General features: G+C 42.0%; 3 protein-coding genes across 3 annotated transcripts in view; 2 read left to right on the plus strand and 1 right to left on the minus strand.

Moving 5' to 3' along the window:
• The window catches only part of LOC143569374 (serine/threonine-protein phosphatase PP1-like), a 102,999-nt gene extending 100,369 nt beyond the window's left edge, over positions 1 to 2,630 (plus strand). The window contains exons 3-5 of the mRNA XM_077055309.1: positions 455 to 1,014; positions 1,985 to 2,221; positions 2,317 to 2,630. Coding sequence (XP_076911424.1) covers positions 455 to 1,014; positions 1,985 to 2,221; positions 2,317 to 2,340 — 821 coding nt within the window. The 3' untranslated portion in view covers positions 2,341 to 2,630. The remainder of the gene's footprint in view (positions 1 to 454; positions 1,015 to 1,984; positions 2,222 to 2,316) is intronic.
• A 1,043-nt stretch (positions 2,631 to 3,673) lies between these two features.
• On the minus strand, positions 3,674 to 4,642 carry LOC143569382 (F-box/kelch-repeat protein At3g06240-like). The gene has a single exon (XM_077055313.1). The coding sequence runs from the start codon at positions 4,640 to 4,642 to the stop codon at positions 3,674 to 3,676; it is 969 nt and encodes a 322-aa protein (XP_076911428.1).
• Positions 4,643 to 7,279: 2,637 nt separating this feature from the next.
• On the plus strand, positions 7,280 to 8,323 carry LOC143569383 (F-box protein At4g22390-like). Its single transcript, XM_077055314.1, has one exon. The coding sequence runs from the start codon at positions 7,280 to 7,282 to the stop codon at positions 8,321 to 8,323; it is 1,044 nt and encodes a 347-aa protein (XP_076911429.1).
• The last annotated feature ends 15,640 nt before the right edge of the window (positions 8,324 to 23,963 follow it).

Genomic DNA, 23,963 nt, shown 5'->3' on the forward strand with positions numbered 1-23,963 from the left:
TGCCATAATCCACCAAAAGTGACAAGCTACTCTTGTAGGAAACAGAAATTGCCCTTTTTTATTAAAAAAATTTTAAAAAAAGATATTCTAGTTCATCCATAAAAGATTAAAGTGGAATGGAATAATTGAAACTTGATATAGAATTTTGACCCGTTTACTTATAAATGGGTCAATCTGGGTTATGTTTTAAAAAGTCAAACTAATAAAGTAAAAGGGTTAGCTATAAGGGAAAAAAGTCAACGGGTCGAATGGGTTAATCAGGTAAAAATTTGGTTAATAATACATAAAACCTCCTAAATCATTTTATTTTATACACAACATATCACGAGTTATATAGATGATTTTACAAAAATGTGTCTCGGGCCAACCCAACCAGACATGATCCGTGTAAATTACTCATTAAATCTCATTAATTTATATGATTTTGACCTTTTGCATTGACCATGTTTATTAGGTGACATCCACGGTCAATATTCGGATCTTCTACGCCTATTCGAGTACGGTGGATTCCCGCCTTGTGCAAATTACTTATTTCTTGGCGATTATGTTGACCGCGGTAAACAAAGTCTTGAAACAATATGCCTTTTGCTCGCATACAAAATAAAATACCCGAATAATTTCTTCCTGTTGCGCGGAAACCACGAATGCGCGTCAATAAACCGCATCTACGGTTTCTATGACGAATGCAAACGAAGATTCAATGTCAAATTATGGAAAATATTCTCGGATTGCTTCAACTGCTTACCGGTGGCGGCTCTTATTGATGAAAAGATATTGTGCATGCATGGCGGGCTTTCACCCGATCTTAATAATTTGGATCAGATTAGGAATTTGAGACGGCCCGCTGATGTGCCGGATAGCGGGTTGCTTTGTGATCTGCTGTGGTCAGACCCGTGCAAAGAAGTCAAAGGATGGGGGGCGAATGATCGTGGGGTTTCGTATACGTTTGGTGCGGATGTTGTTACTCGGTTTCTTCAGAAACATGATTTGGATCTTATTTGTCGGGCCCATCAGGTTTGACTTTTAACCTGTTTGACTAGCTTGACAAAATTTCATTTTAGCTATATTATTTTATTTGACCCGTTCGAGATTGAATAGAGCTCGGATTGGCCCGCTTATTGGCCATTTATATATTGTTTTTGGTGTGCGAGTTGTATAGCGGGCCAATACGTGTTTGGGCTGAAATATGCCATTTCTTTTAACTTGTTGCAATTGGCTGGTTTAGGTTGGGTGGGTCGGGTTGACTTTCAACCCGTTTAAGCAGCTTTGCATGTTTCCACTTTGACTGTATTATTTATTTGGCATGTTTATTGGTCATCTATTCATTGTTTTTCGTTCTCGGGTTGTGTAATGGGTCAATACGTGTGTTCGGTCTAAAACATGTCGTTTTATAAATGGATTGAAATGGGCCTGGTTGGGTTGGATCGGGTGGGGTTGACTTTCTACCTGTTTGACCAGCTTGGCAAATTCTCCCTGAGCTATAGTATTTATTTGATGCGTTGAAGATTGAATATAACTCAAATCGACCCGTTTATTGTTCATTTATCCATTGTTATTAGCGGTAGGGTTGTGTAACGTTCAATACGTGCTCGGATTGAAACATGCTATTTTTTAGTTTTTAAATGAGCCGGGTTGACCGTCAACTCGATTGTTGAAATCAACATGTTTCAAACTGAATAGAACTCAAATTGATCCGTATTGATCATTTATTCTGTGTTTTTGGTGGACAAGTTGTGTAACGGGTCAATACATGTTTGGGCTGAAACATGCCATTTTTTTAATGTGTTAAACGGGCCGGGTCGGGTTGACTTTCAACCCATTTGACCGTCTTGACACATTCCCATTTTAGCCATATTATTTTACTTGACTCGTTTAAGATTGAATATAACTCAAATCAACCTATTTATTAGTCATTTATGATTTACCATTGCGTGTAAGTTATTGTGTAGTTACCACTTACCAAAACGCAACAAATTAATTTCAGGTTGTAGAAGATGGGTACGAGGTCTTTGCAAACCGACAACTTGTAACTGTATTTTCCGCACCAAATTATTGTGGTGAGTTTGATAATGCTGGTGCAATGATGAGTGTTGATGATACACTTATGTGCTCCTTTCAAATTCTTAAACCCGCCGATAAAAACTCAAAACTAAACTCGGGTATCAGTTTTTTTGGAAGCACAACTACCGCTAAACCCGGAAACACTCCACCCGGGATTAAGGTAAGCCAACAACCTTGTCAAAATGCCTTATTATTATTATTATTATTTATTTTTTAACGTTATTATATCATATGTATACTTTTAATGTTTTGCAGCCTTATCTGGGATCAAGAGTATGAGATTCGGGGAGATCTAAACGAATGGTGTGGACTCACTCGAAGGGTAAAATTCGAGACATATTATTATAAAGGGGAATAATTTTTACTTTTTTACGGGTAAATTCGGTTAAGATAAAATGAAATGTTTCCTAGTTGTCGTTGAATGTTGTATTTTAGGTATACCGAGTGTGTGTTTCTATATAGAGTTTAGTTTCCATAAAAAGAAATTAACTTGGTCCTATATATTTACACACGCTGGTTTCTAACCCTATACTGAAAAACGTATTGACCCATTTTATAAGTTTCGGGGATAAATAATATGGATGTATTGTTTTGCTAATGCGTATAAATGTATCCGTTGTAACTCGTTTCGTGTTTTTGGGGGACATTTGATATTGTACTATTTGGTGTTTCAAGTACATTATGTGATGTACACATTACCTTCCTTTGGCGCACAGCTCATGAACCTCTTGCGAGGGTAGAAGCCGAGCGTGAATGATGCTATAAGAACACAATGAGCATACATAGCCGCCACATTTTTTTTATACGCGTAACAATTTGAGCCAAGAAATGTGCGTTACATTATCGACGTGTATCGTATAATATAATACTATGATAGTAAAAAAGTAAAATACACTTGAACAATTGAAGTAGAAACAATCATGACAAAGTTGGAGTCACAAGTCTAAAATTCATTCATCCGAACAATTGAAAACGTTGGGAACGGAGTTCGTGGATCTAAGGGGGGACTTGGGAGCCGTTCTTCGAGTGTTGCTTAATGAGGTAACTACGACGATCAAGGAGGAAATCACCAAGTTCTTCGAGTGTTGCTTAATGAGGTAACGACGACGATCAAGGAGGAAATCACCAAGCTATGACGGGTGACTGATAAGGTATATAGCAACATCTCACATTTTTTTGAACGACAAAAGCAAAGCAACGCACAACGGCCCAATTAGGCCAAAAAGAGCGCTACCCAAACAAGACGGAAATACAGGTATGTTTAAGTTACAAACGGAAGAAGGAAGCTGATCTAGATTTAAACAAGTGATCGACCTCTTCTTTGATCAAATCTAGCACGTTCACCATTCGAAATCTTCTATTATTGAACACCACCTCGTGTGTGCATTTCCAGATCACCAAATGGTTATCAAGAAAGTCGCTTGTATTGCTTTTCTCTTAGCAACATCTCACATTAGCTTGCCAACTCATAAGACCTTGTAAGCTCTTATCCCATTTGTGACAACTTAGTTAACAACCTTAAAAGACTACCATATGTAGGAAATTAAAATATATGACACTGAAAACTATAATCAAAAGAACATAGAGAGTAAAGATACAAAATTTAAAAATTTCATATTAAACTAGAGCATGGATGAGATGGTGAGATCAAACTCTCCACATATTCCATGGCTTGTAATCTCCATATGTTGCCAAGGGTCCTCGCTTGCAACCCGTATATCTCTTCCGAATCTTTCAGCATATCATAGATTACGATTTGACCTTGCTCCTCAAACTTATACACAACTATCTTTCCCACATCCATATTCAACAAAGGGCAAATAAAGCCCGTGAGAGCATTTGATGTCAATACTTTTGACCAAGATTTTTCCACACCATATTCGTTCATTACCCATAACTCAAATTTCGTACTCGTATCTAGGAAAAGGTAAAGGCGTCCTCTCGATGTGCCCAAGAGACCAAAATCTGGTAATTGTATCTCAGAAAATACCATCTCCTTAACATCCAGGGCGACTATCAAATGCACGCGGCCTCTAACTGCTCTCCAATACAAAAATCCATTTACAAAGGTACCTGCATTATTTAGTATGTAGCACGCCTTGACCAACGTCCTAGAAGTCGTGCTCCATGAACCCTTTTTAAGGCTAAAGACATCACACCATCTGGAAACTTGACCAAAACCTGAGCTCATATTAATTAGTCTAACAATCATTAAATCATCTAGGGATGTTCCATAACAAAATCCATAACTAATATCAATCATAGATGGATCCAAAGGCAGTGGTTTAGGGACAGTCTTGTAAGCTCCGGTTAATGGATTGTATAGGATCATATCTTCAAGGACTAGAAGGACAATCCCATTGAATGTTCCAACGATAACGACATGAAATTTATTTCCTTGGCTCATAAAATTAGGAGAAGGAAGCTCGGACACCGAATGAGCAGCGTTGTTAACGACTTGAAGCGGTTTGAAGGGCAGAAGGATCATTCGACGTGATCTTGACTTCATAAAGTGATCTGAAATCGTACGGTTCCAATGCTTCGACAAGCATCTTAACCGCAAAAAGGGTTTTGTAGGCATTTTAACAAGAATGGCAAAGACAAGGTCTTCAGGTACATAATTATGATACCTGCCATTGAATTATAAGATTGCAAAGAGTGAATGACAATTGAAAAGGGTATATATATGTGAGTTTGTTTGCATTATATATAGTTTTAATGAGATTATGATATAATTCAATTTCTAATGTATATCTCTTCGAATCTCTCCCTTTAATAAAGAATCTAGGTTAAATTTTAAATACATTTATAATAATTAAGTTATTATACTAAGTTAAATTCGTATATCACAACGTAGTTGAATAAGGAAAATATTAAATAGTTAGTAATAAAAATTTAAAAAGTATAAAATGACAAAGTATGTAATTAAATACTAGTCAGGTGCCCGCGCTATGCAGCGGTGTACGCAACCAATGTTAGTACGCTCGTAATCTCGGTATGTGCGTAACCCGACGATGGTATGCGTTTAACGTAGCATCAGACGTGTAACCGGTGTCGGTAAGCGCATCACAATGCCTATAAGCAAGCAACCCGATATTTATATACGATATCATCCACGTAACGGATGCCTGAGCGTGCGTTACTGGTGACAAAAATCAAGATGCAAAGATGTAATGTAGAGTAATTTCAAACAAACCGCTTTTTTAACACAACCCGTTTTGACGTGAAACCTATTCCGACAACATTTTAACCCTGAAGTCCGTTTTGACCTGAACCCATCCCGACCCGAACCAAATTAACCATCAGCTGAACCCGCCCGACTCATTACTGGTAAAAACTGGTATTCACATAATATGTTAGTTTTAAAACTAATAACTTTAGCAATATTATACTCAAATTAAAGAAAATAAAATGTTCGTTTTTATGGTGTAATTGTTTTTAAAAAATATTAATACGTGAAAAAGTTATGGCCGTTTAAAAGTCGTGGAGGGTAGTTTGTTTAGATTAAGGGGTAAATATGTAACTATTATTCAAATTAACAAAAAGTAACCAAAGTTAAAGGGTAAAAACTATAACTATTTAAATAAAACTAAAAGAACCGTGAGATTTAGAGTTACAATGACTATTTTACCCTTCTTTAAGGTTGTACCATATGCTTTATAAGTTGTAAAACTCTTAAAAATTTGATCTTAATTTTGCCCATTGGATTCTCTTTATATATAGTATAGATAAGCCAATAAGCTTGTGGTGAGGGCTAAGGGAAAGACTTGATGTTTCATCTGACCCTTGTTCAATTCATGTCCCTAAAATTTAGCTTCAAAGGTACCAGTGTGGTTATGAGAGATTAGGCGACTATGCGGCTTTCACTAAACTGAAAGGGTTTTATCTCAGCGCACTGTCATTCCTTTGGGCGAGTGTTCACGGGTGTTTGACTTAGGTGAAGGTTTTCCCGGATTGAAAGACGAATGTACCCCAATGTGGTGATAGCAGCCGGTAGCCAGCCCATTTTTAAGTTATTATACTTAAGGTAATGGATTTAAATGGTCAGTGTTTTAAATACCGATTCATACTGGCCGGTTGAACCGGTAATACCGGGTTTCGCATATCATGCCGGTAGTTTGAGCCCGGTATTTTTGGGCGGTTTCCTAGAACATCGTACCGACGGTTTTTTCTAAAATACCGGTTTAAAGCCCAAGAGATTTTAGATATTTTGTGGCCTATATTTTTTAAAACTACTTTTAACCTAGCGATTAACATTGAAACGAGCATACTATTAGATTAGTTTTTAAAAAAGAGTAATTAATGTTATATTATTTTTTAATTATGGATTAACTTTTGCATTATATTTTATTATAGAATCATAAGTTTTTGGTTTATTTTTTCAATTGAAGTTGCAACTATATCAAATTACAAGGTAAACTACATAAGCCGGTTGAACCTTCCGGTATAACCCGGTTCAATCGGTTGTACCATCTTTTAGCCCAATTCGGTATGAATAAAAAACCGGTTTTTAAAATATTGTAAATGGTGAAATAAGATAAACAGGAAAATATATTTTGGACCAAAACCGCCCTTTGTGATTTCTTTTTCAAATAAATATTCTTCCTAAATTCTAAATAGATACCAAAATTATTTTATTTATAATTTGAGTATTAACTTTGCATAGCATATATATTGTTACTTTAAAATTAGATTTTTAAAATATTATATATATTGTTATTTTAAAATTATTATTATATATATTGTTATTTTTTAAATATTCGTATTATATATATTGTTATTTTAAATTTAATATTTTAAAATAACATATATACTTTAAAATTAATATTTTAATATATGAATAACATATATATTGTTATTTTAAAATTAATATTATATATATTGTTATTTTTAAAATACTCATATTATATATATTGTTATTTTAAAATTAATATGTTAAAATAACATATATATTTGAATAACATATATATTTTAAAATTAATGTTAAAATTAATATTTTAATATTTGAATAACATATATATTGTTATTTTAAAATTAGATTTTAAAATTATATATTTTAAAATAACATATATATTGTTATTTTAAAATTATATATTTTAAATTGGATTTTTAAATGAAGGAAGAGATCACATAAACATTATAATTAGATTCTTGGATCTATATATCCGTGACATATATATGCCCATGCTTCCAATTCTCCTTGAAACCTTATAATTCAATGGCGAATTTACCTGAAGACATTGTCTTTAACATTCTTGTTCGATTTCCAACAAAGCCCTTGGTGCGATTTAAATGTTTATCAAAGCATTGGAACCGTCTGATTTCTGATTACTTTATGAAGTCGAGATCACGCCGAATGATGCTTCTACCCTTCCAATCTCTTCTAGCCATACACCACACCATCCCTTGGAATAAAACTGTTCATCGGGTTTCGACATCAAGGATTCCTCGTCCTTTTAACTGCCTAGGACTTGAGGATCATGTCCAAGTCGTTGGAGCATTCGACGGGATAGTCGTTCTAGTTTGTGAAGATATGATATTGTTTAATCCATTAACCGGATCGTTCAAGGTTGTTCCTTATCCACCTTTGGACTCTTCCGATAGAGTTGAGACTTACGGATTAAGTTATGGTGCAACTCTAGACGATTTAAAGATTGTTAAACTAAGGTTTAGGTTCAATTATCCGTATCGAGTTTATTGTGATGTCTTCAGCCTTAAAAAAGGTTTATGGAGCACAAAATGTTTCATGTTGGAAGAGAGGTATATAATTGATCAAATGTTGAAAAAGAGGTTTGGTGCATTTGCAAATGGATTTTTGTATTGGATTGTATTAAAGGAATCGGGCGGTGTGCATGTTACAATCGCTCTGGATGTTAAGGAGATGGTACTTTCCGAGATACTATTACCATGTGAATTTCTCTCAAGAGATAGTTTGTGTACATTAAGCGGGCGTCTTCACTTTTTCCATAAATCAAAGATGGCATACGAGTTATGGGTAATGAACGAAGATGGTAAGGAAAAATCTTGGTCGGAATTATTGACATCAAATATTAATCTCTCGAATTTCAGTATCCTTTTCTCCAATATAGATGCCGGAAAGATTGTTATGTTTGGTAACAAGGAAATCAAAATCTACAACATGTTTAAAGAATCGTATGACGTATACAATCTGAACTGGATTGCTGGCAGCCTACAGGGATCACAAGCCATGGAATATGTGGAGAGTTTGATCTCACCATCATATATATTTTCAACTTGGTAGGTGATATCATGTTTTTAGTAGTTGGTTTATGGCAACGATCATGTTTTTATTACTTGGTAGTTGATATCATTAGTTTGATATCATGTTTTATTACTTGGTAGTTGATATCATTATATTATTTTCCCACATAGAAACATCAACTTTTAAATTATATGGAGTCCATAACATCAATTTATCACCGATATACCATTGATATATCGGTTATTGGTCCCGTGGTGAAATATCAGTCAAAATATTGGTTAGAATATCGGTACCGATAATATCAGCGATATCAGCCGATATTTGACCGATATTAGACAGATATTTGACCGATACCCGATATCAGTGTTTTAAGTCTTAATTATCAACTTTTTGTGTTTAATGTTAGTTTTTTAAGTCTTAATCAATTCTTATTTGTTATGACTATTAGTGTTTTACAAGTTGCAAAAGGTTAATCTGTTAATCGTAGGAGACTATACTGAATTATTAGTGTTATATTGCTATATATATATATATATATACATGAATTTTACATAATTTTAAAATTACCGATATCTCACTCTGATAACCGATATCTCAAATATCGGTCCTTGATCGATATCCGATATTTTTTCGCATTAACTAGTTAGCTTTTAACAATCCACTGTTAGATGGTAACGGAGTTGTATTATAATCTAATTCATAAGTCTTGTTTGTTACATTTGTTTAAACTGCTATCATAAGAAAATCTTGTTTTTATATGAGACAATAAGTGGTACCGATATATGGGCACAAAAATGGTAGATAGTGCAAAATATCTTATAGAAATAAGTTGGTTCATAAGTCTTTGGTGTTCTAAAAGAATTTACACTAGTAATACATCCCGAGCGTTGTGGTAGAAACTATTGCTAGCTTATACAATACTATAATAGTACGTCTTCTAGTCTTGCATGGCTAAACGTACCATCCCTTTGATCAACCCGATAATGTTAACCCCTTTAAACAGTCATGCATGGCTAAAAGGACTATCCCGTTGATTGGCCCTAGTGTTACACAGGTGCCATCTAGGGCCTCAAAAGGTATGGTGGTGAGAAAGATCTTCCGTCATGATCTCAACTTCGTAAATTTAGTATCTGGAATCACACGATTCCAATGCTTTGATAAGGATTTCAATCGCACCAAGAGTCTTGTGCGTGTTTTAAGAAATATTTGTTGAATAATATGTTCGGGTAGATATCCTTCTATCAACTGAAAGAAGAATTTAAACGATCAGTCTACAAGCATGCAACGTGAATGTAAATATGATACTAATTCTAATCTTTTTTTTTTCATGTAGCTATGTTTCGGGTTATATGTTCGGGTTGATGATTCAGGTCAAACAATATAAAATCTAAATGTTTACTTTTTTTTTCATTAATTTAAAGAACCTTTCTGACAATATAAAATCTAAATATCTAATTTTTTTCTTCATTCATTCAAAAGAACATTTTAGCAATTCAAGTAAATTACCTTGATTTTTAGAGCTAGAAGATTCGTCATGCCCACGTAAAGCACAAGCTTGAAATGTCGACCGACGAATTAAACTTTTTAAATATAAACGTTGAAGATCCACTTCATTGGTATTTGACTGTTGTTTTGAAGCTTTAAATTTACCATGTTTTTCTTGGTTAAGATTAGAGGTGTTTACTGTCCGGTTTTCGCGGTTTTTATGTCAAACCGTGAACCAAACCGTTAGTAACGGTTTCTGATTTTTGTAAACCGAAACCAAACCGTAAAATTTTTAAACTGAACCGTTAATAACGGTTTGGTTTCACGGTTTAGAATTGTTGGGTTTTTATACTAAGATGTCTTATGATACTGAAGAAACGTGGATCTACTCACTGGTAGCAGATCTACTTTCCTCGGGTGTGATTAAACTATTTCACCGATGGTTCTTCTGGATCCGAGTTCTTCCACCTACAAAATGAACAGCGCCGTTACTTACCCCTCAGAAAGGGACAGAGGGGTCCTCTTTGGGGTAACCCTCCGGCGTGAGAATCAGTATCTTTTGGAGAAGATAATAATGTTGTATGTAAGTGAATCTCAAGAGTATTGCTGAATCGCTGAATACTCTTGATTTGTGTGACTGTGTGTTTTTCTGTAACTGACTGTGAGTGAATATAATTCAATATGATTGAATGTGATATCACTGCTTGTAACTGTCAATGATTGAGTGTGAATGAATGTGTCATCAAAGTGGAGTTGATGCTGTATTTATAGTGCTAGGGTTTCCACTGGTTGGGCTCAGCCTCGTTGGCCTCCTCCAACCGCACTGCGCCATGTGTCCTCTGGGACACCTGGCGCTTTCTCGTTGGTTGTAATCATGTGGTAGCACATGTGTCATGCTGAGTTGTCGACCTTTCATTTGGCAGCTGTCAACATCAGCATATTCTTACTCCTTAAAAAGATGCCTTCTAGAAGATTGTCTGACGTGCACAATCAAGGTTGCCCTAACCCTGATTTGGATAAGGACGAGGTTGATTATGTGCACGTGTGATATGCGCCCATCCTGAGGATGCGCGAAGTCTTCTTTTTATTCTCACGCGCAGATATTTCATGCGCAGGTGTGATATGCACGAGCGTGTGATATGCGCCGCGCGCTGGTGCGCCACGCGCATATGTGACGCGCGAGCATATGTGATGTGCAAGAGCATGCGATATGCGCCGCGCGCATATGTGATGCGCGAGCATATGATGCCTGAGCATGTTTTGTATGCGCCATGCGCCTGGGTTTTGGCTTTGTGCCTTCATAATGTCTTTATCTTGCGGGTTGACCCGCCTTGCTTGGTGTTGAGGCGGGTACATACCTCTTCAAGCCCCCCCAGTCTAATGTGTGTCTTATCTCGCGCGAGCGCGGTAAGATAGATATTAGACTCACTGAATTGTCCTTTTGTAGGGGGTTTTGTCGTTTTCTTGGTTGTTTCCATCGTCGCGCGAAGTTCTATCCATTTGGTTGAAAACGAAAGGTCCAAACACGTGGTTGGTTGGCGATGACGTGCGCCGTAAACGTGTCAGACGTTTCGTGTGCTCGAGGTGCTACAGTTGCCTTTCACGTCCCCTCACAGCTGTCTTGAACACGTGTCGCACTCGCATTGGTTTGTACCTGCGAGTGAGGGCGCGTGTCTGTTCCGTGGCAGGTCGGTTACATCTTTTTGTCCCCTCACACAGCTGTTAGGGACACGTGTCGCGCCTTCCTTGGGTTGCCCCTGCGAGTGGGGGCGCGTGGAATCCGATCAGCTGCCACTTTTCTCTCTCCTGGTCCTATAAAAGCAGGCCCTTAGGAAATTTTTATCTTCATCTTCATTGTTTCTAAAATTGAAATTTCTGCTTTCAAATTCTGATTTGAGTGTTTACATCGATTGGAATCCTCGATTATCGGCTATTACAGTTGTATGTCTGATAGTTCATACTCGTCTAGCCCTTCAATCACCTCCGTTGCCTCTCGAAGACGCCGTGTGAAATCTGTGGTGATGTCGACATTGAAGCAAAAAGGAAAGGGGAAGAAGGTTGTTGAAACCACATCGGAGGAAGTAGGGAGGACCAAGGCCACCAAAAGGTGGAATGAAATCCCCTGCAAATTGAAGCAGGCCGATCTCGACAACCTCATCGCCTCTCAGGGGTTTCCCACCCTGTTTGGCTGCATGTTGCCTAGGTCCGGGCAAACGGCGGCGGACCCGCCTGCCGGCTATATATCCCTATATAGCCACTTTTTCACCCACTGCAACCTTCGTCTCCCGATGACAAGGTTTGTGGGTGCACTGTTGAAGTTCTATGGGATTCACATATCCCAAGTCCATCCGTTTGGACTCGTGCGCGTGACTCACTTTGAGTTCATGTGCAAATCCCAGCGCGAGGAACCCACTCCTCGGCGCTTTCAATATTTTTATAAGGCCAAGATCCAAGACAATTGGATCTCTTTTATTCCTCGCAGTCAGAAGGTGAAGTGCTCCACTGTTTCATTCAAGAGCCTTCATGACTGGTCTGAGAGGTTTTTTTACATTAAGGCCGGTGTGATCCCCATCCGTATGACCATGCGCTCTATCACTTTTGCGCCTGCGGATGAGGATGTCCTCAAGAACCCAACTGGCGCATGGGTTAAAAAGCTGACCGCCGAACCATCCCCCGCGAAGAAAATTTGCGAGGAGGCGCTGGTTGGGGTCGGCATGAGCAGGCTCTGGGCCGACAGCGCGCTTGAGCCCGTTATCCAAGTCGACGGGTTGTGTAAGTGTTTTTGTTTTTTTTTTTTTTTTTTTTTTTTTTTTTTTTTTTTGTTGTTGCGCGAACATCGTTCTTTTGCTAATATCATTTAACTTGTCTTTGCGCAGTCACCAAGGATTACATCCTTGCCGCTTATGATGAACATGTGGAGGGCGGCTCCGTCGAACTTGGCGTTGGGGAGGTTGGTTTCCCGGATCGCTTCGATGACATGTTCATCCCAGTGGATCTGGATTTTGACTTTGACGGTGACGCGCCTGGTAAGCCTTCGCAATCCTGCTCATTCCTTTAGAATACCCAAGTTTATTAACAGTTCTGTCGCTTGTTTTTGTAGATGCGCTTGAAAACTACGAGCTAGAGCTCGCGGAAGAGGAGGAGGAGGAAGAGGAGGTGCCTCTACTAAAGCGCAAAGCTAAGGGGAAATCTGGCGCAGGGGCCAGTAAGAAACAGAAGAAAGAGGACACCCCTGTCGCTCATCCCCATGCTCAAACGAAGAGACCTAAGGAAACCACAAAGGTTTCTTTAAGTTCTCTGCCTGTGAGAGTGGGCAGACCTCCTGTCCACTTGAGGTATGGTGCCGTCGCCTCCTCCGTTCGCGCTGCTGAAGAGAGAAGCCGCGCCGCGCCTGCAACAGGTATACTTTGCTTATCTTCATCTGACTGAGTTATTATTAAACCGTTGGTTATTTGAATGATTGCAGAGCCGGCGACGGTAACAGATCAGCCGCAGGCGCCACAAGGTGCTACGGCTGCGCCGGGGACTCCATCGAAGTCCCCTGTTCTACCCTCTGAAAAGGGTAGAATGAATTTTATGGCGATGTTCGACGCGCGAACAGAGTTGCGCCAAGGTAAGTGTTGCACATTTGTCTTCTGAATTTTTCCTTTTGGACTTAGTCATAAACCATTCCTTGTTTATTTGTTCATAGGAGTTGTAGCTGGTACAACAGTTGCTGATGATACTCCTGGCGCAGCTGCCGGCGCCGCTGGTTCTGGTCCTGCTCCTGCTAGTGCTGAGTCTCCCCTTGTTGGGATAACCAAGGAGCAGGAAACGGTGTTGCGCGCCGAACTGGCGGCGTCGAGACCTCCTTCGCCTCCTCCTGCACGTAGCCCTCCCCGCGAGGCTGGTTTGGAGCCTTCCAGGTCGCAGCAGAAGAGGCCTGTTGAAGGAGACGAGGAGGACGAGGGGGTTCAAGGTGAAGACTCCTTAGGAGATCGCGCCAGCCCTGTGATGCCGCAAGTGTTCGCAGCGCAGACCTCTGGTGGGGCTGGCGCTGACTTTCCTGCTTCATCCCCGCAGGTATGTATTGATTTGTTGGTCCGCTGCGCGTATCTCCCTATAAGTATGTTTTATGACTTAGAACTTTTCTTACATTTTTGCAGGAAGGTGACCACGTTTACCGCCCGAGATGGAATATTAATGAAGAAAGTTCCTTTCAATCCATGGGCGTATGCGAGGACTTCTGGGCTCATGCCGTGCCTCCTACTGAAAGGAGGTATCAAGAGGAGCGTACTCGCGCGGACTTGCTGAACGACCATGTTTTCGCTGGGTCGGCTTTTTTCGCTGCTTCCCAAGAGCTTCGTCGTGATTATATTAAAGTACGCGACGCTCTTGTGGAAGCCCAGCGAGAGGCTAAGGTGGCCGCCTGGAACCTGTCTGATGCTCGCGCGCGAGCTGAGAAACTCCAGGCGGAGCTCAGTGAAAACCGAGCAAGTGCCAACACCGCATACATCAAGCGCGGGCATGAGCTCCAGGCTGCGCGGGAGAAGCAGCAGTTGGCGGAGGCCGAAGTTGCCAAGTACGCGCGCAGAGTGCGTGTCTTGGAACAGCAGGCCGAGGCGCGTGACCAAGCTATCATCAAGAGTATTACTGAGAAATCATCGTTGGAGAGCGAGGTTGCGCGCCTGAAAAGGGATTTGGCGGCCGCGCAGGCCGATAGAGATGAGGCCTTGGCCACGGCGGCGTCCAGCCAGGAAGCACTTGGTGCTGCGCAGGCGGAGAAAGAAAAAATTTTGGCGGCAGCAGCGTCTGACAAGGAGGAACTAAAAAAGGCTAAGGAAACTGTTGAGTTATTAAACTCTCAGGTTCCTGCCCTCGAGACGTCTGTTGCTGGCCTCGCGCAGGATCGCCAATGGCTGGTGTCACAGGGCATGGCTCGCTGCGCTTTGGCGATGAAATATTCCGCCGAGTTTCAAGCCCTTGTGATGGACTGCAATGCCGCCGCGCGTTTGGTGGGCCGAGCTGAAGGGTTTACGGATGGGTATGAGTATGGCATGTTGAGGAAGAACCCATCCGAGTACCCTTACAAGTTCGATGCGGCCTGCGCGGACATGGCCGCGGTGGGGGAAAAATATATGAATACTCCCATCCCCATCCTTATGCAGGTACCTTGATCTTAATGAGTTTTACTTTACTAACTTTTCTAAGTGTTTGTACTCATTACTTTTCTAATGATTTACAGATAGCTGCGCTTGCTGACCAGCCCGACCTCGGCGCACTAAAGAAGTTGCTTGATGATTGCGAGAGGGCTGGTGGCGATGATGGTGGCGCGGGGGATGTTGCCCCTGCCAGCGGCTCTGGCGCGGCGAAAGAATCTGCTCGTGACACCGTTGTGATCGAAGACTCCAATGAGGAGGAAGAACTTGACTATGGTCAGTTCGGAGATGAAGAGCAGACCGCGCCAGATGCTGCGCGAGATGATGAGGATGATGAAGCGGCTGACGTCGACGTGGAGACTTGAGAAGCCCTTCATCAAATTTTGTATATTTATCTTTTATACTTATAGTTTGTAACTCATCATACTTGTAAATTTCGATCCAATGAAATGAAACTTGTTATCTCCTTTTCGTATCTTGCGCATTTCCATTCATCTCTTCATGTTTGGTTGTATAGATATAAGATATGCTTGAACGTTAAAATAAGAACAAGGTTGTAAGGAAATTATTCACTTAACCTCTGTTCTATTTTGTTTGTGGCTCTCGCAGTATCTTGCTCATGCTGACATGCACGCTAATTTTTCTTTATTTCTTTTTCGCGCGTTGGTGTCACGCGGTATGGAAGTATGAGTTTAGCCATTACATGTCAGCTTGTGTTACTCAGATATCCACTATGGTTCCGCGCGCGGCCTCGACCTGAAACCTTAACATGATATGGCATGTACTTTGCCTTAGTTTTGTTTAAGGATTTTTATGATCAGGCTGCGCGGGGTGTAAGATGGATGTATGTGAGTGTTTTGAGCTAAGGCTCTTTGTTTTGGGCTAAGGCCCTGACGATTTTAGAGTTAAGACTCATTAACGTGTTTGAGCTAAGGCTCGTAATTTTGGGCTAAGGCCCTGACGTTTTAGAGTTAAGACTCGTTAACGCGTTTGAGCTAAGGCTCGCGCATGTATGTTTTACTTCGCTTTATTTTGTTTTGAAGTCAATATAATATTGTCATATTGTTCCAATTTAATAAAGGAAGTGTGAAACATGTATGCAAAGGTAATAGAACCAATATTGAAAGATAGCGCGAATCAGCATTCATGATGGCTTAAAAGCCTTGATTACAAATTTGAACTTTTTACATGAAGCATTTTCTAAGTTGTGCCGCGTTCCACGCGCGCGGTATCTTTTTTCCGTTCAAATCTTTTAAAGCGTACGCGCCTTTCCCCAGATCTTCTGAAATTTGATAAGGTCCCTCCCAATTGGGGGACATTTTTCCTGGGGGTATTGCGCGACTAGCTTCATTGTTTCGAAGGACAAAATCATTTTTCTTGAAGTGGCACTCTTTAACGCGCTGATTATAATATTTTTCCAGCTTTTTCTTGTATCTGGCCTCAGTAATGATAGCCGCTTCTCTGCGCCCTTCAAGCAAGTTAAGGTCCAATCTTCTTTCGCGGTCGTTATCAGTTTTGCTCATCATGAGTACCCTATGGGATGGGCATCCAATTTCCGCTGGGATCATAGCCTCTGTCCCATAGGTTAGGCTGAACGGGGATTCGCCATTGCTAGTTTTGCTTAATGTCCTGTGCGCCCACAAGACATTAGGTAACTCTTCGACCCAAGAATGGGATTCTCCCTCCAATCTTTTCTTCAGCCCATTTAGTAAACTTTGATTCGCGCGCTCCACTTGGCCATTCCCTTGAGGATGGTAAACGGACGTGAAGATTTGGTTGATGTGCAATTCTTTGAGCCAGCTTGACATCTTCCTGTCAGTGAATTGTTTGCCATTGTCGCTCACAATTTCCATAGGAAGGCCAAAACGGCAAATGATGTGGCTCCAGATAAATTGCTTCATCGCCTCAGCTGTGATTTTTGCTAGTGGCTTGGCTTCAACCCATTTTGTGAAATAGTCTATCGCCACTACCAAAAATTTCACTCGCCCTTGCGCTTGCGGCAGGGGCCCCACAATATCAATGGCCCATTTGTGGAAAGGCCATGCGGAGGTGACTGGAATCAAGTTGTTCTTTGGACGCATGGTGTTTGGCGCGTGGCTCTGACATGCCTTGCATTTTTGGATTTCTTTTAGCGCATCCAAGTACATGCCTGGCCAATAGTAGCCTGAGCTCATCGCCTTGGCAACCACCATGCGCGGACCAGCGTGAATTCCACAGATTCCTTCATGAATCTCCCTAATCACATAGCTTGCTTCTTCCGCATCCAGGCATTTCATGAGCGGTCCAAGATAAGAGCGCCGATACACTGTACCATCAAGTAGTTCATAGTTCTGCGCCTTGTGTCTTATCTTTCTCGCCTGTGCGCGATCATCCGGTAACTTCCCCTCTTTCAGGAATTCCATTATTGGAGTTATCCAGGATGAAGGAGTTGTATGAATTACCAGGACCGATTGCGTTTGCACTGACGGGCTGCTCATTATTTCCACCCTGACATCTTTGCCAAAGTGATCAAAATTAGTTGACGCCATTTTACTCAACGCGTCTGCGGACTTGTTTTCGCTTCGCGAGATGTGTATGATTCTGAAGAAGTCAAACTGCTCAACGAGCTTTTTTGCCTGCTCTAGATACAGAGGCATTGTGTTCTCCTTGGCGTCATATAGGCCGTTGACCTGAGCAGCTACCAAGTAAGAATCAACATGCGCCTCTAGTCTTTTAACCCCAAACTTGCGCGCGATGCGCAGACCAGCCAGCAGGGCTTCATACTCAGCCTCATTGTTGGTACTCTTGAAGTCCAACCTGATAGCATAAGTATATTCATGATTATCAGGGTCCACCAGTTTGAGACCTGCGCCAGACCCTTCGCTGTTGGAGGCTCCATCAGTGAATAGCCTCCAAACATCTTCTTCATCATTTGGTCGCGGAGGGTCTACCTCGCGCTGAGCCTCTTCAATCTTTCCCTCTGGGATTTCCGTGATGAAATCCGCCAAAACTTGACCCTTTATTGCTGGACGGGGCTTATAAGTGATCGTGTGTTCACCTAATTCCAGCGCCCACTTTGTCAGCCTTCCGGAGAGCGCGGGACGTCGCAAGACTTGCTGGATGTTGTAACCAGTCAGTACTTCAATAGGATGACCATTGAAGTATCTATGGAGCTTGCGCGACGCGTGTGTTAGCGACAAAACTAACTTTTCCATGATGGAATAGCGCGTCTCAGGGTCTGTGAGCACCCGACTCACATAGTATATCGGCGTTTGTATCCCCTTGCGATCCACCAATAATACTGCGCCGATCGCGCGGTCTCCAGCTGACAGGTACAATGTAAGGGTCTCGCCAGGAAGTGGAGCTGTGAGCGCTGGCAATTTAATGAGACATTCTTTTATCTCAGTGAAAGCTTGCTCAGCCTCAGGCGTCTACTTGAATTGGCTCTTCTTCAAACAGTTCCTCAAGGTGTTAACGAATGGAGTAGATTTGCTGGCGTGGTTAGCTAGGAACCTGTTGATTGACACCAATCTACCATTCAGCTTCTGAACCTCTTTCATGGTGGCTGGTGAAGGCATGTCAAGGATGGCTTCCACCTTCTCAGGATTCACCATGAAACCATCCTTAGTGACCATTACACCAAGAAATTTTCCCTCTTCCGCGCCGAAAGTACATTTGCTCGGGTTGAGCTTCATGTTAACTTCCGTTAGGCGCTGAAGAGTTTCCTCGATGTCGTTGAGCATTTGTCTCTCCTCCCTGCTCTTGATCACCAAATCATCAACGTAGACTTCTAGATTCCTTCCGATTTGTTCATTGAAAACAGAATCCATAAGTCTCTGATAGGTGGCGCCCGCATTCTTTAAACCAAAGGGCATTTTTGTGTAACAAAAAACACCCTTGTCAGTTCTGAAGGCCGTCTTGTCTTCATCCTGTGGTGCCATTTGAATCTGGTGATAGCCTTTGTAGGCATCCAAGAAACATTTGAGTTTGAATGGCGCCACGGAGTCCACCTTTGCGTCGATGTTTGGTAGTGGGTAACAGTCTTTCGGACATGCTTTGTTGAGGTCCTTGAAGTCAATACACATCCTCCATGACCCGTTGCTTTTCTTTACCATCACAGGATTGGCTACCCACGTCTGGTATCGGATCGGGCGGATAATGTTTGCGCGCAACAGGTCCTCAACTTGCTCATTCATGGCCTTCGCCTTTTCATCCCCCATGATTCTCTTCTTCTGAGCAATTGGCTCCACCGACTTGAACGTGTTAAGAGAGTGTTGCGCCAATTCTCGCGGGACCCCAGTCATATCGGAGTGTTGCCACGCGAAGACCGACATGTATTTTGTGAGCAACCTTTTCACTCTCAATCTCGTGTCGTCTGAAATGGTAGCGCCAATTGTGACCGTTTGGTCGGGGAATTTTGGGTTTAAAATCCACTTCTCTGGCGCATTGTCCGCCGTTGGAAGTTTCATTCTCCCTTCCCGCGGCGTGGTTGTCACTGCGCACAAATGATCGCGGTAAACAAATGCTACGCCTGTTGGTGTAGGGATCCCCAATGCGCCGTGCGCTGGCGATGGTACAGCATTAAATTGGGCAATTGTTCCCCTACCCAGGATCATATTGTGGCATGACGTGGTGGGCAAGACCAAGAAGTTGACAACTTCGGCTCGCTTGTGCTCATCATCCCCCATAGTTAGTTCAAACTGAATCTGGCCTAGGGGATGTATGATTTCATTTGAGACACCACAGATTGGTGCGTTCACAATTTCGAGCCGAGCTTGGTCTGCCGGGTCTAACTTTCTGAAACACTGCTCATACATAATGTCAGATTCGCTTCCAGTGTCCACCAGGACCTTTGACACTTCGTAATGAGCAATGTGTGTGGTAATGACGAGAGGACTGCTTATTGAAGGGCCTCCCCTGATTCTTGGGAAGATGACTTGCTGCTCGCGCCAATCTCCGTGAATTTGCGCGCTTCTCTTTCTTGACGTCTGCCCTTGTCGTCCCCCCTCAGCCACACAGATTCTTTTGTACTTCTTGCTGGCAGAGGCTCCCTCCGGTTGCTCATCTTCTATTCTTTGGTTTTTCACCAAGTGAGCCAGCCTGCCAGACTTTACATCCTTCTCGATCGCATCCTTTAAATGATGGCATGCGTCGGTGTTGTGGCCCGGGGACCTGTGAAATTCACAATATTTACCACTGTTTTGCGGCCCCTTGTAGTGTAGTTGCTTGGGAGGCTTGAATTGGACATTCTCAGTACTTAACACCTGTGAAGGTGTTTTAGTGAGGGGAGTCCATATTCTTGGCAGAGGTCTGCTAGGATCTCTGCCGCCCTCCCTCTTGTCACCCTCCCCGTGTTTACGAGCATCCTTTTGGGGCTGGGGTGAGCTTGGTTGCGCTTGTTTTTCCGCGGAAGAAAAACTTGTTGGCTGCAACCTGGACCATACAGAGTTCTGTTTGGCCCTCTTCTCTTTGCTGCGCGGTGATTCAGCCTGATGCGCTCTTTCTCTTGCCCTATCTTGGGCAATCTGTTTCTCATTTCTCGCGAAAACTCGCGATGCCTCCATTAACTTGGCCCACGTGGTGGGCATACCATCTTTGCTTACGAGAGCTCGTCGTAACTGATCACTGCGCGCGCCTTGTATAAAGGCCACGCGCAGGAGCTGCTCAGTTATGCCCCCGATTGCCAGGGACTCCTGATTGAAACGAGTGATGTAATCTTCAATCGTTTCATCATTCCTGCGGATGCAGTGCATGATGTCATCAGGATCGCGCGTGTGCCTGCGCTGCTGTACGAAGTGGGCCTGGAACTTTTCTAATAGTTCCTCGAACCCATCAATTTGCCCTGTCGGCAAGCTCTCGAACCATACTCGCGCTGCGCCCGTGAGGCAGCGGGCAAACATATGACACCATGTTGGCATCGTCCAGCTCTCTAGGTTTCCCGTGTTATAGAAACCTTGCAAAAAGTCATCTGGATCTGTCGTGCCATCATATTTCCCCAGACCACTTGGCATCTTGGTCTTATGCTGGATGGGAGCCTGCGCGATGCGCGCAGTAAACTTTGAGTGTTTTACCAGGATGGCTGGTCTGTAGGGTGTGGTTACGTCCACTTGCCCTCTGACCGGTGGGCTGTATGGCATGTGCAGATCCGGATCTGCTCTGGCTCCTGGCGCCATGTTCACAGGCGCGCGGAGCTGCGAGCCTCCTGCATGAGTATCCCTTGTCTTTCTCATGCTATGCACCTCTTCATCACTGAACTCTGTGTGTGCAGTGTGAACAGAATGCCCTTCTTCCGGCGCGCGCGGCCTTTTTGTGGGCTGCTTCTCCATCGCTTGCCTTTGTGTTTGGTCGGCTAGCTTCTTCTGTTTGATCATTTCAGTGTACTTTTCCATCAGACGCCGTTGCTCATTTATGAGCCATTCATTCGGATCGTCTGCTTCATCTTCTGGACCCATTGGTCCCTTCAACTTCGCGCCGGCCATATTTTGTAACGTGCGATCGTCTGGAGGAGTTTCAGTCTGGCCGTGAGGGGTTGTGACGAAGGGACGGTTGCTGGTGGTACGCGTAGAATCACGCGGAACCCTCAGAACCTGCTGTCCGTCGTTAACACCCTCACGTTCAATATCCTCCAGAGCTTGATCAACGTTACGAACTCCAGAAACCATGGTGATTGAATTTTTTAGATCTGGATGAGATCTGATTGCCGTTTGTCCCACGGATGGCGCCAATGAAGAAACGTGGATCTACTCACTGGTAGCAGATCTACTTTCCTCGGGTGTGATTAAACTATTTCACCGATGGTTCTTCTGGATCCGAGTTCTTCCACCTACAAAATGAACAGCGCCGTTACTTACCCCTCAGAAAGGGACAGAGGGGTCCTCTTTGGGGTAACCCTCCGGCGTGAGAATCAGTATCTTTTGGAGAAGATAATAATGTTGTATGTAAGTGAATCTCAAGAGTATTGCTGAATCGCTGAATACTCTTGATTTGTGTGACTGTGTGTTTTTCTGTAACTGACTGTGAGTGAATATAATTCAATATGATTGAATGTGATATCACTGCTTGTAACTGTCAATGATTGAGTGTGAATGAATGTGTCATCAAAGTGGAGTTGATGCTGTATTTATAGTGCTAGGGTTTCCACTGGTTGGGCTCAGCCTCGTTGGCCTCCTCCAACCGCACTGCGCCATGTGTCCTCTGGGACACCTGGCGCTTTCTCGTTGGTTGTAATCATGTGGTAGCACATGTGTCATGCTGAGTTGTCGACCTTTCATTTGGCAGCTGTCAACATCAGCATATTCTTACTCCTTAAAAAGATGCCTTCTAGAAGATTGTCTGACGTGCACAATCAAGGTTGCCCTAACCCTGATTTGGATAAGGACGAGGTTGATTATGTGCACGTGTGATATGCGCCCATCCTGAGGATGCGCGAAGTCTTCTTTTTATTCTCACGCGCAGATATTTCATGCGCAGGTGTGATATGCACGAGCGTGTGATATGCGCCGCGCGCTGGTGCGCCACGCGCATATGTGACGCGCGAGCATATGTGATGTGCAAGAGCATGCGATATGCGCCGCGCGCATATGTGATGCGCGAGCATATGATGCCTGAGCATGTTTTGTATGCGCCATGCGCCTGGGTTTTGGCTTTGTGCCTTCATAATGTCTTTATCTTGCGGGTTGACCCGCCTTGCTTGGTGTTGAGGCGGGTACATACCTCTTCAGATACATTTATAAAAAGGTTGTAAATAATTTACAAAATTTGATAATTTTATACACAGGTTATCCATAGTAAAAAACACAAAACTGTTTTGAAATATGCATAGCACAAAGTTGTCTAATAGTAAGCCTTTGCATGATTGGGATTTGGGACTCGGCCCATTTATACTTTCCTGTTAGTATTTTATAACACTAACAACTATAATTTAATTATGTCATCAATGTATTTGTGTACATACATGTATAATATAACATATTTAAAAGAAAATTTTATTAAGTAAATTATACGGTCCGGTCCGGTTTTATACGGTTGGTTTTCGGCATAAACCGTAAACCAAACCGTACGTTACTGTTTGAAAACTTTGAAACCGACCAACCAAAAGTTAGGATTAAAAACCAACCATGAAACCAAACCGATGACCGGTTTGGACGGTTTCACGGTTTCGAACCGAACCGTGAACACCCCTAATTAAGATCCACTTCATTAGTTTTTTACTATGGTTGTGGAGCTTCGGAATTAACCGGCTCAATTGTTGAAACTATGTGACGTTTACTCTCTCGTCAATCATCCTTTCTATTGCTGTAGAATAAATAGTTTTCATCTTTACCATGATATACCTAATAAAAAAGAAACAATATGATTGGGTTAAACTATAATTTCACCGTACAATACCAATGTCTTTCTTCCCCAATTTCATCATTATGAATCGTAATTTTAGAATTATTTAACAATATTCACTGGTAGTGGAGTAGCACAACGATCGGCTTGGCTCGGCTCGAGATGGACGATGGCAGCTGGTGGTTCACGGCTTCAGAAAAGTGAAATGTTGGGGTTCTCTTACACCTTACAAGTTTGGGTTTTCATTAAAAAAAGCCTTTTATAAAAAGGAAAATTTGATTTTAATAATCCCAACTTTCTGTTATTGGCCGATAATAATCCCAACTTAGTTTATTCCCACTAGTGGTCTCAAATTTAAAAAAGTTGTCTCTCAATGGTCCCTCGTTAAAAAAAACCCTAACAGCGTTAAGTTTTTTCCGAATTTCAAACTGATTTTTTAGGGTTTTTGATCGGAAGAAGGATACGAGTCGATTGATGTAAAAATTAGCTCGAAAAGATACTCCAAACAGCTTAATTTTTGTTAATTTGAAGTTCAAAAACCCGATTTGAAGCACTAATCAAGCCATTTGAAACATCATTTCGAGCTAAGTTTTATGTTAATCGACTCGTATCCTCCTTTCGATCAAAAGCCCTAAAAAATCATTTTAAAATTCGGAAAAAAGCTTAACGCCGTTAGGTTTTTTTTTTACGGGGACCATTGAGAGCCAACTTTTTTAAATTTGGGACCATTGGTGGGAATAAAC

The sequence above is a fragment of the Bidens hawaiensis genome, unplaced genomic scaffold (genome assembly GCF_021521415.1).
Source record: "Bidens hawaiensis isolate Kalapana, Puna unplaced genomic scaffold, B.hawaiensis_p1.1 tig00024462_1, whole genome shotgun sequence".
In the NCBI taxonomy this organism is placed as follows: domain Eukaryota; kingdom Viridiplantae; phylum Streptophyta; class Magnoliopsida; order Asterales; family Asteraceae; genus Bidens; species Bidens hawaiensis.

What these genes read in the sequence shown, in the direction of transcription:
- LOC143569382 (XM_077055313.1), bottom strand. Translation starts at nt 4,642, where the DNA reads ATGCCTACAAAACCCTTTTTGCGGTTAAGATGCTTGTCGAAGCATTGG.
- LOC143569383 (XM_077055314.1), top strand. Translation starts at nt 7,280, where the DNA reads ATGGCGAATTTACCTGAAGACATTGTCTTTAACATTCTTGTTCGATTT.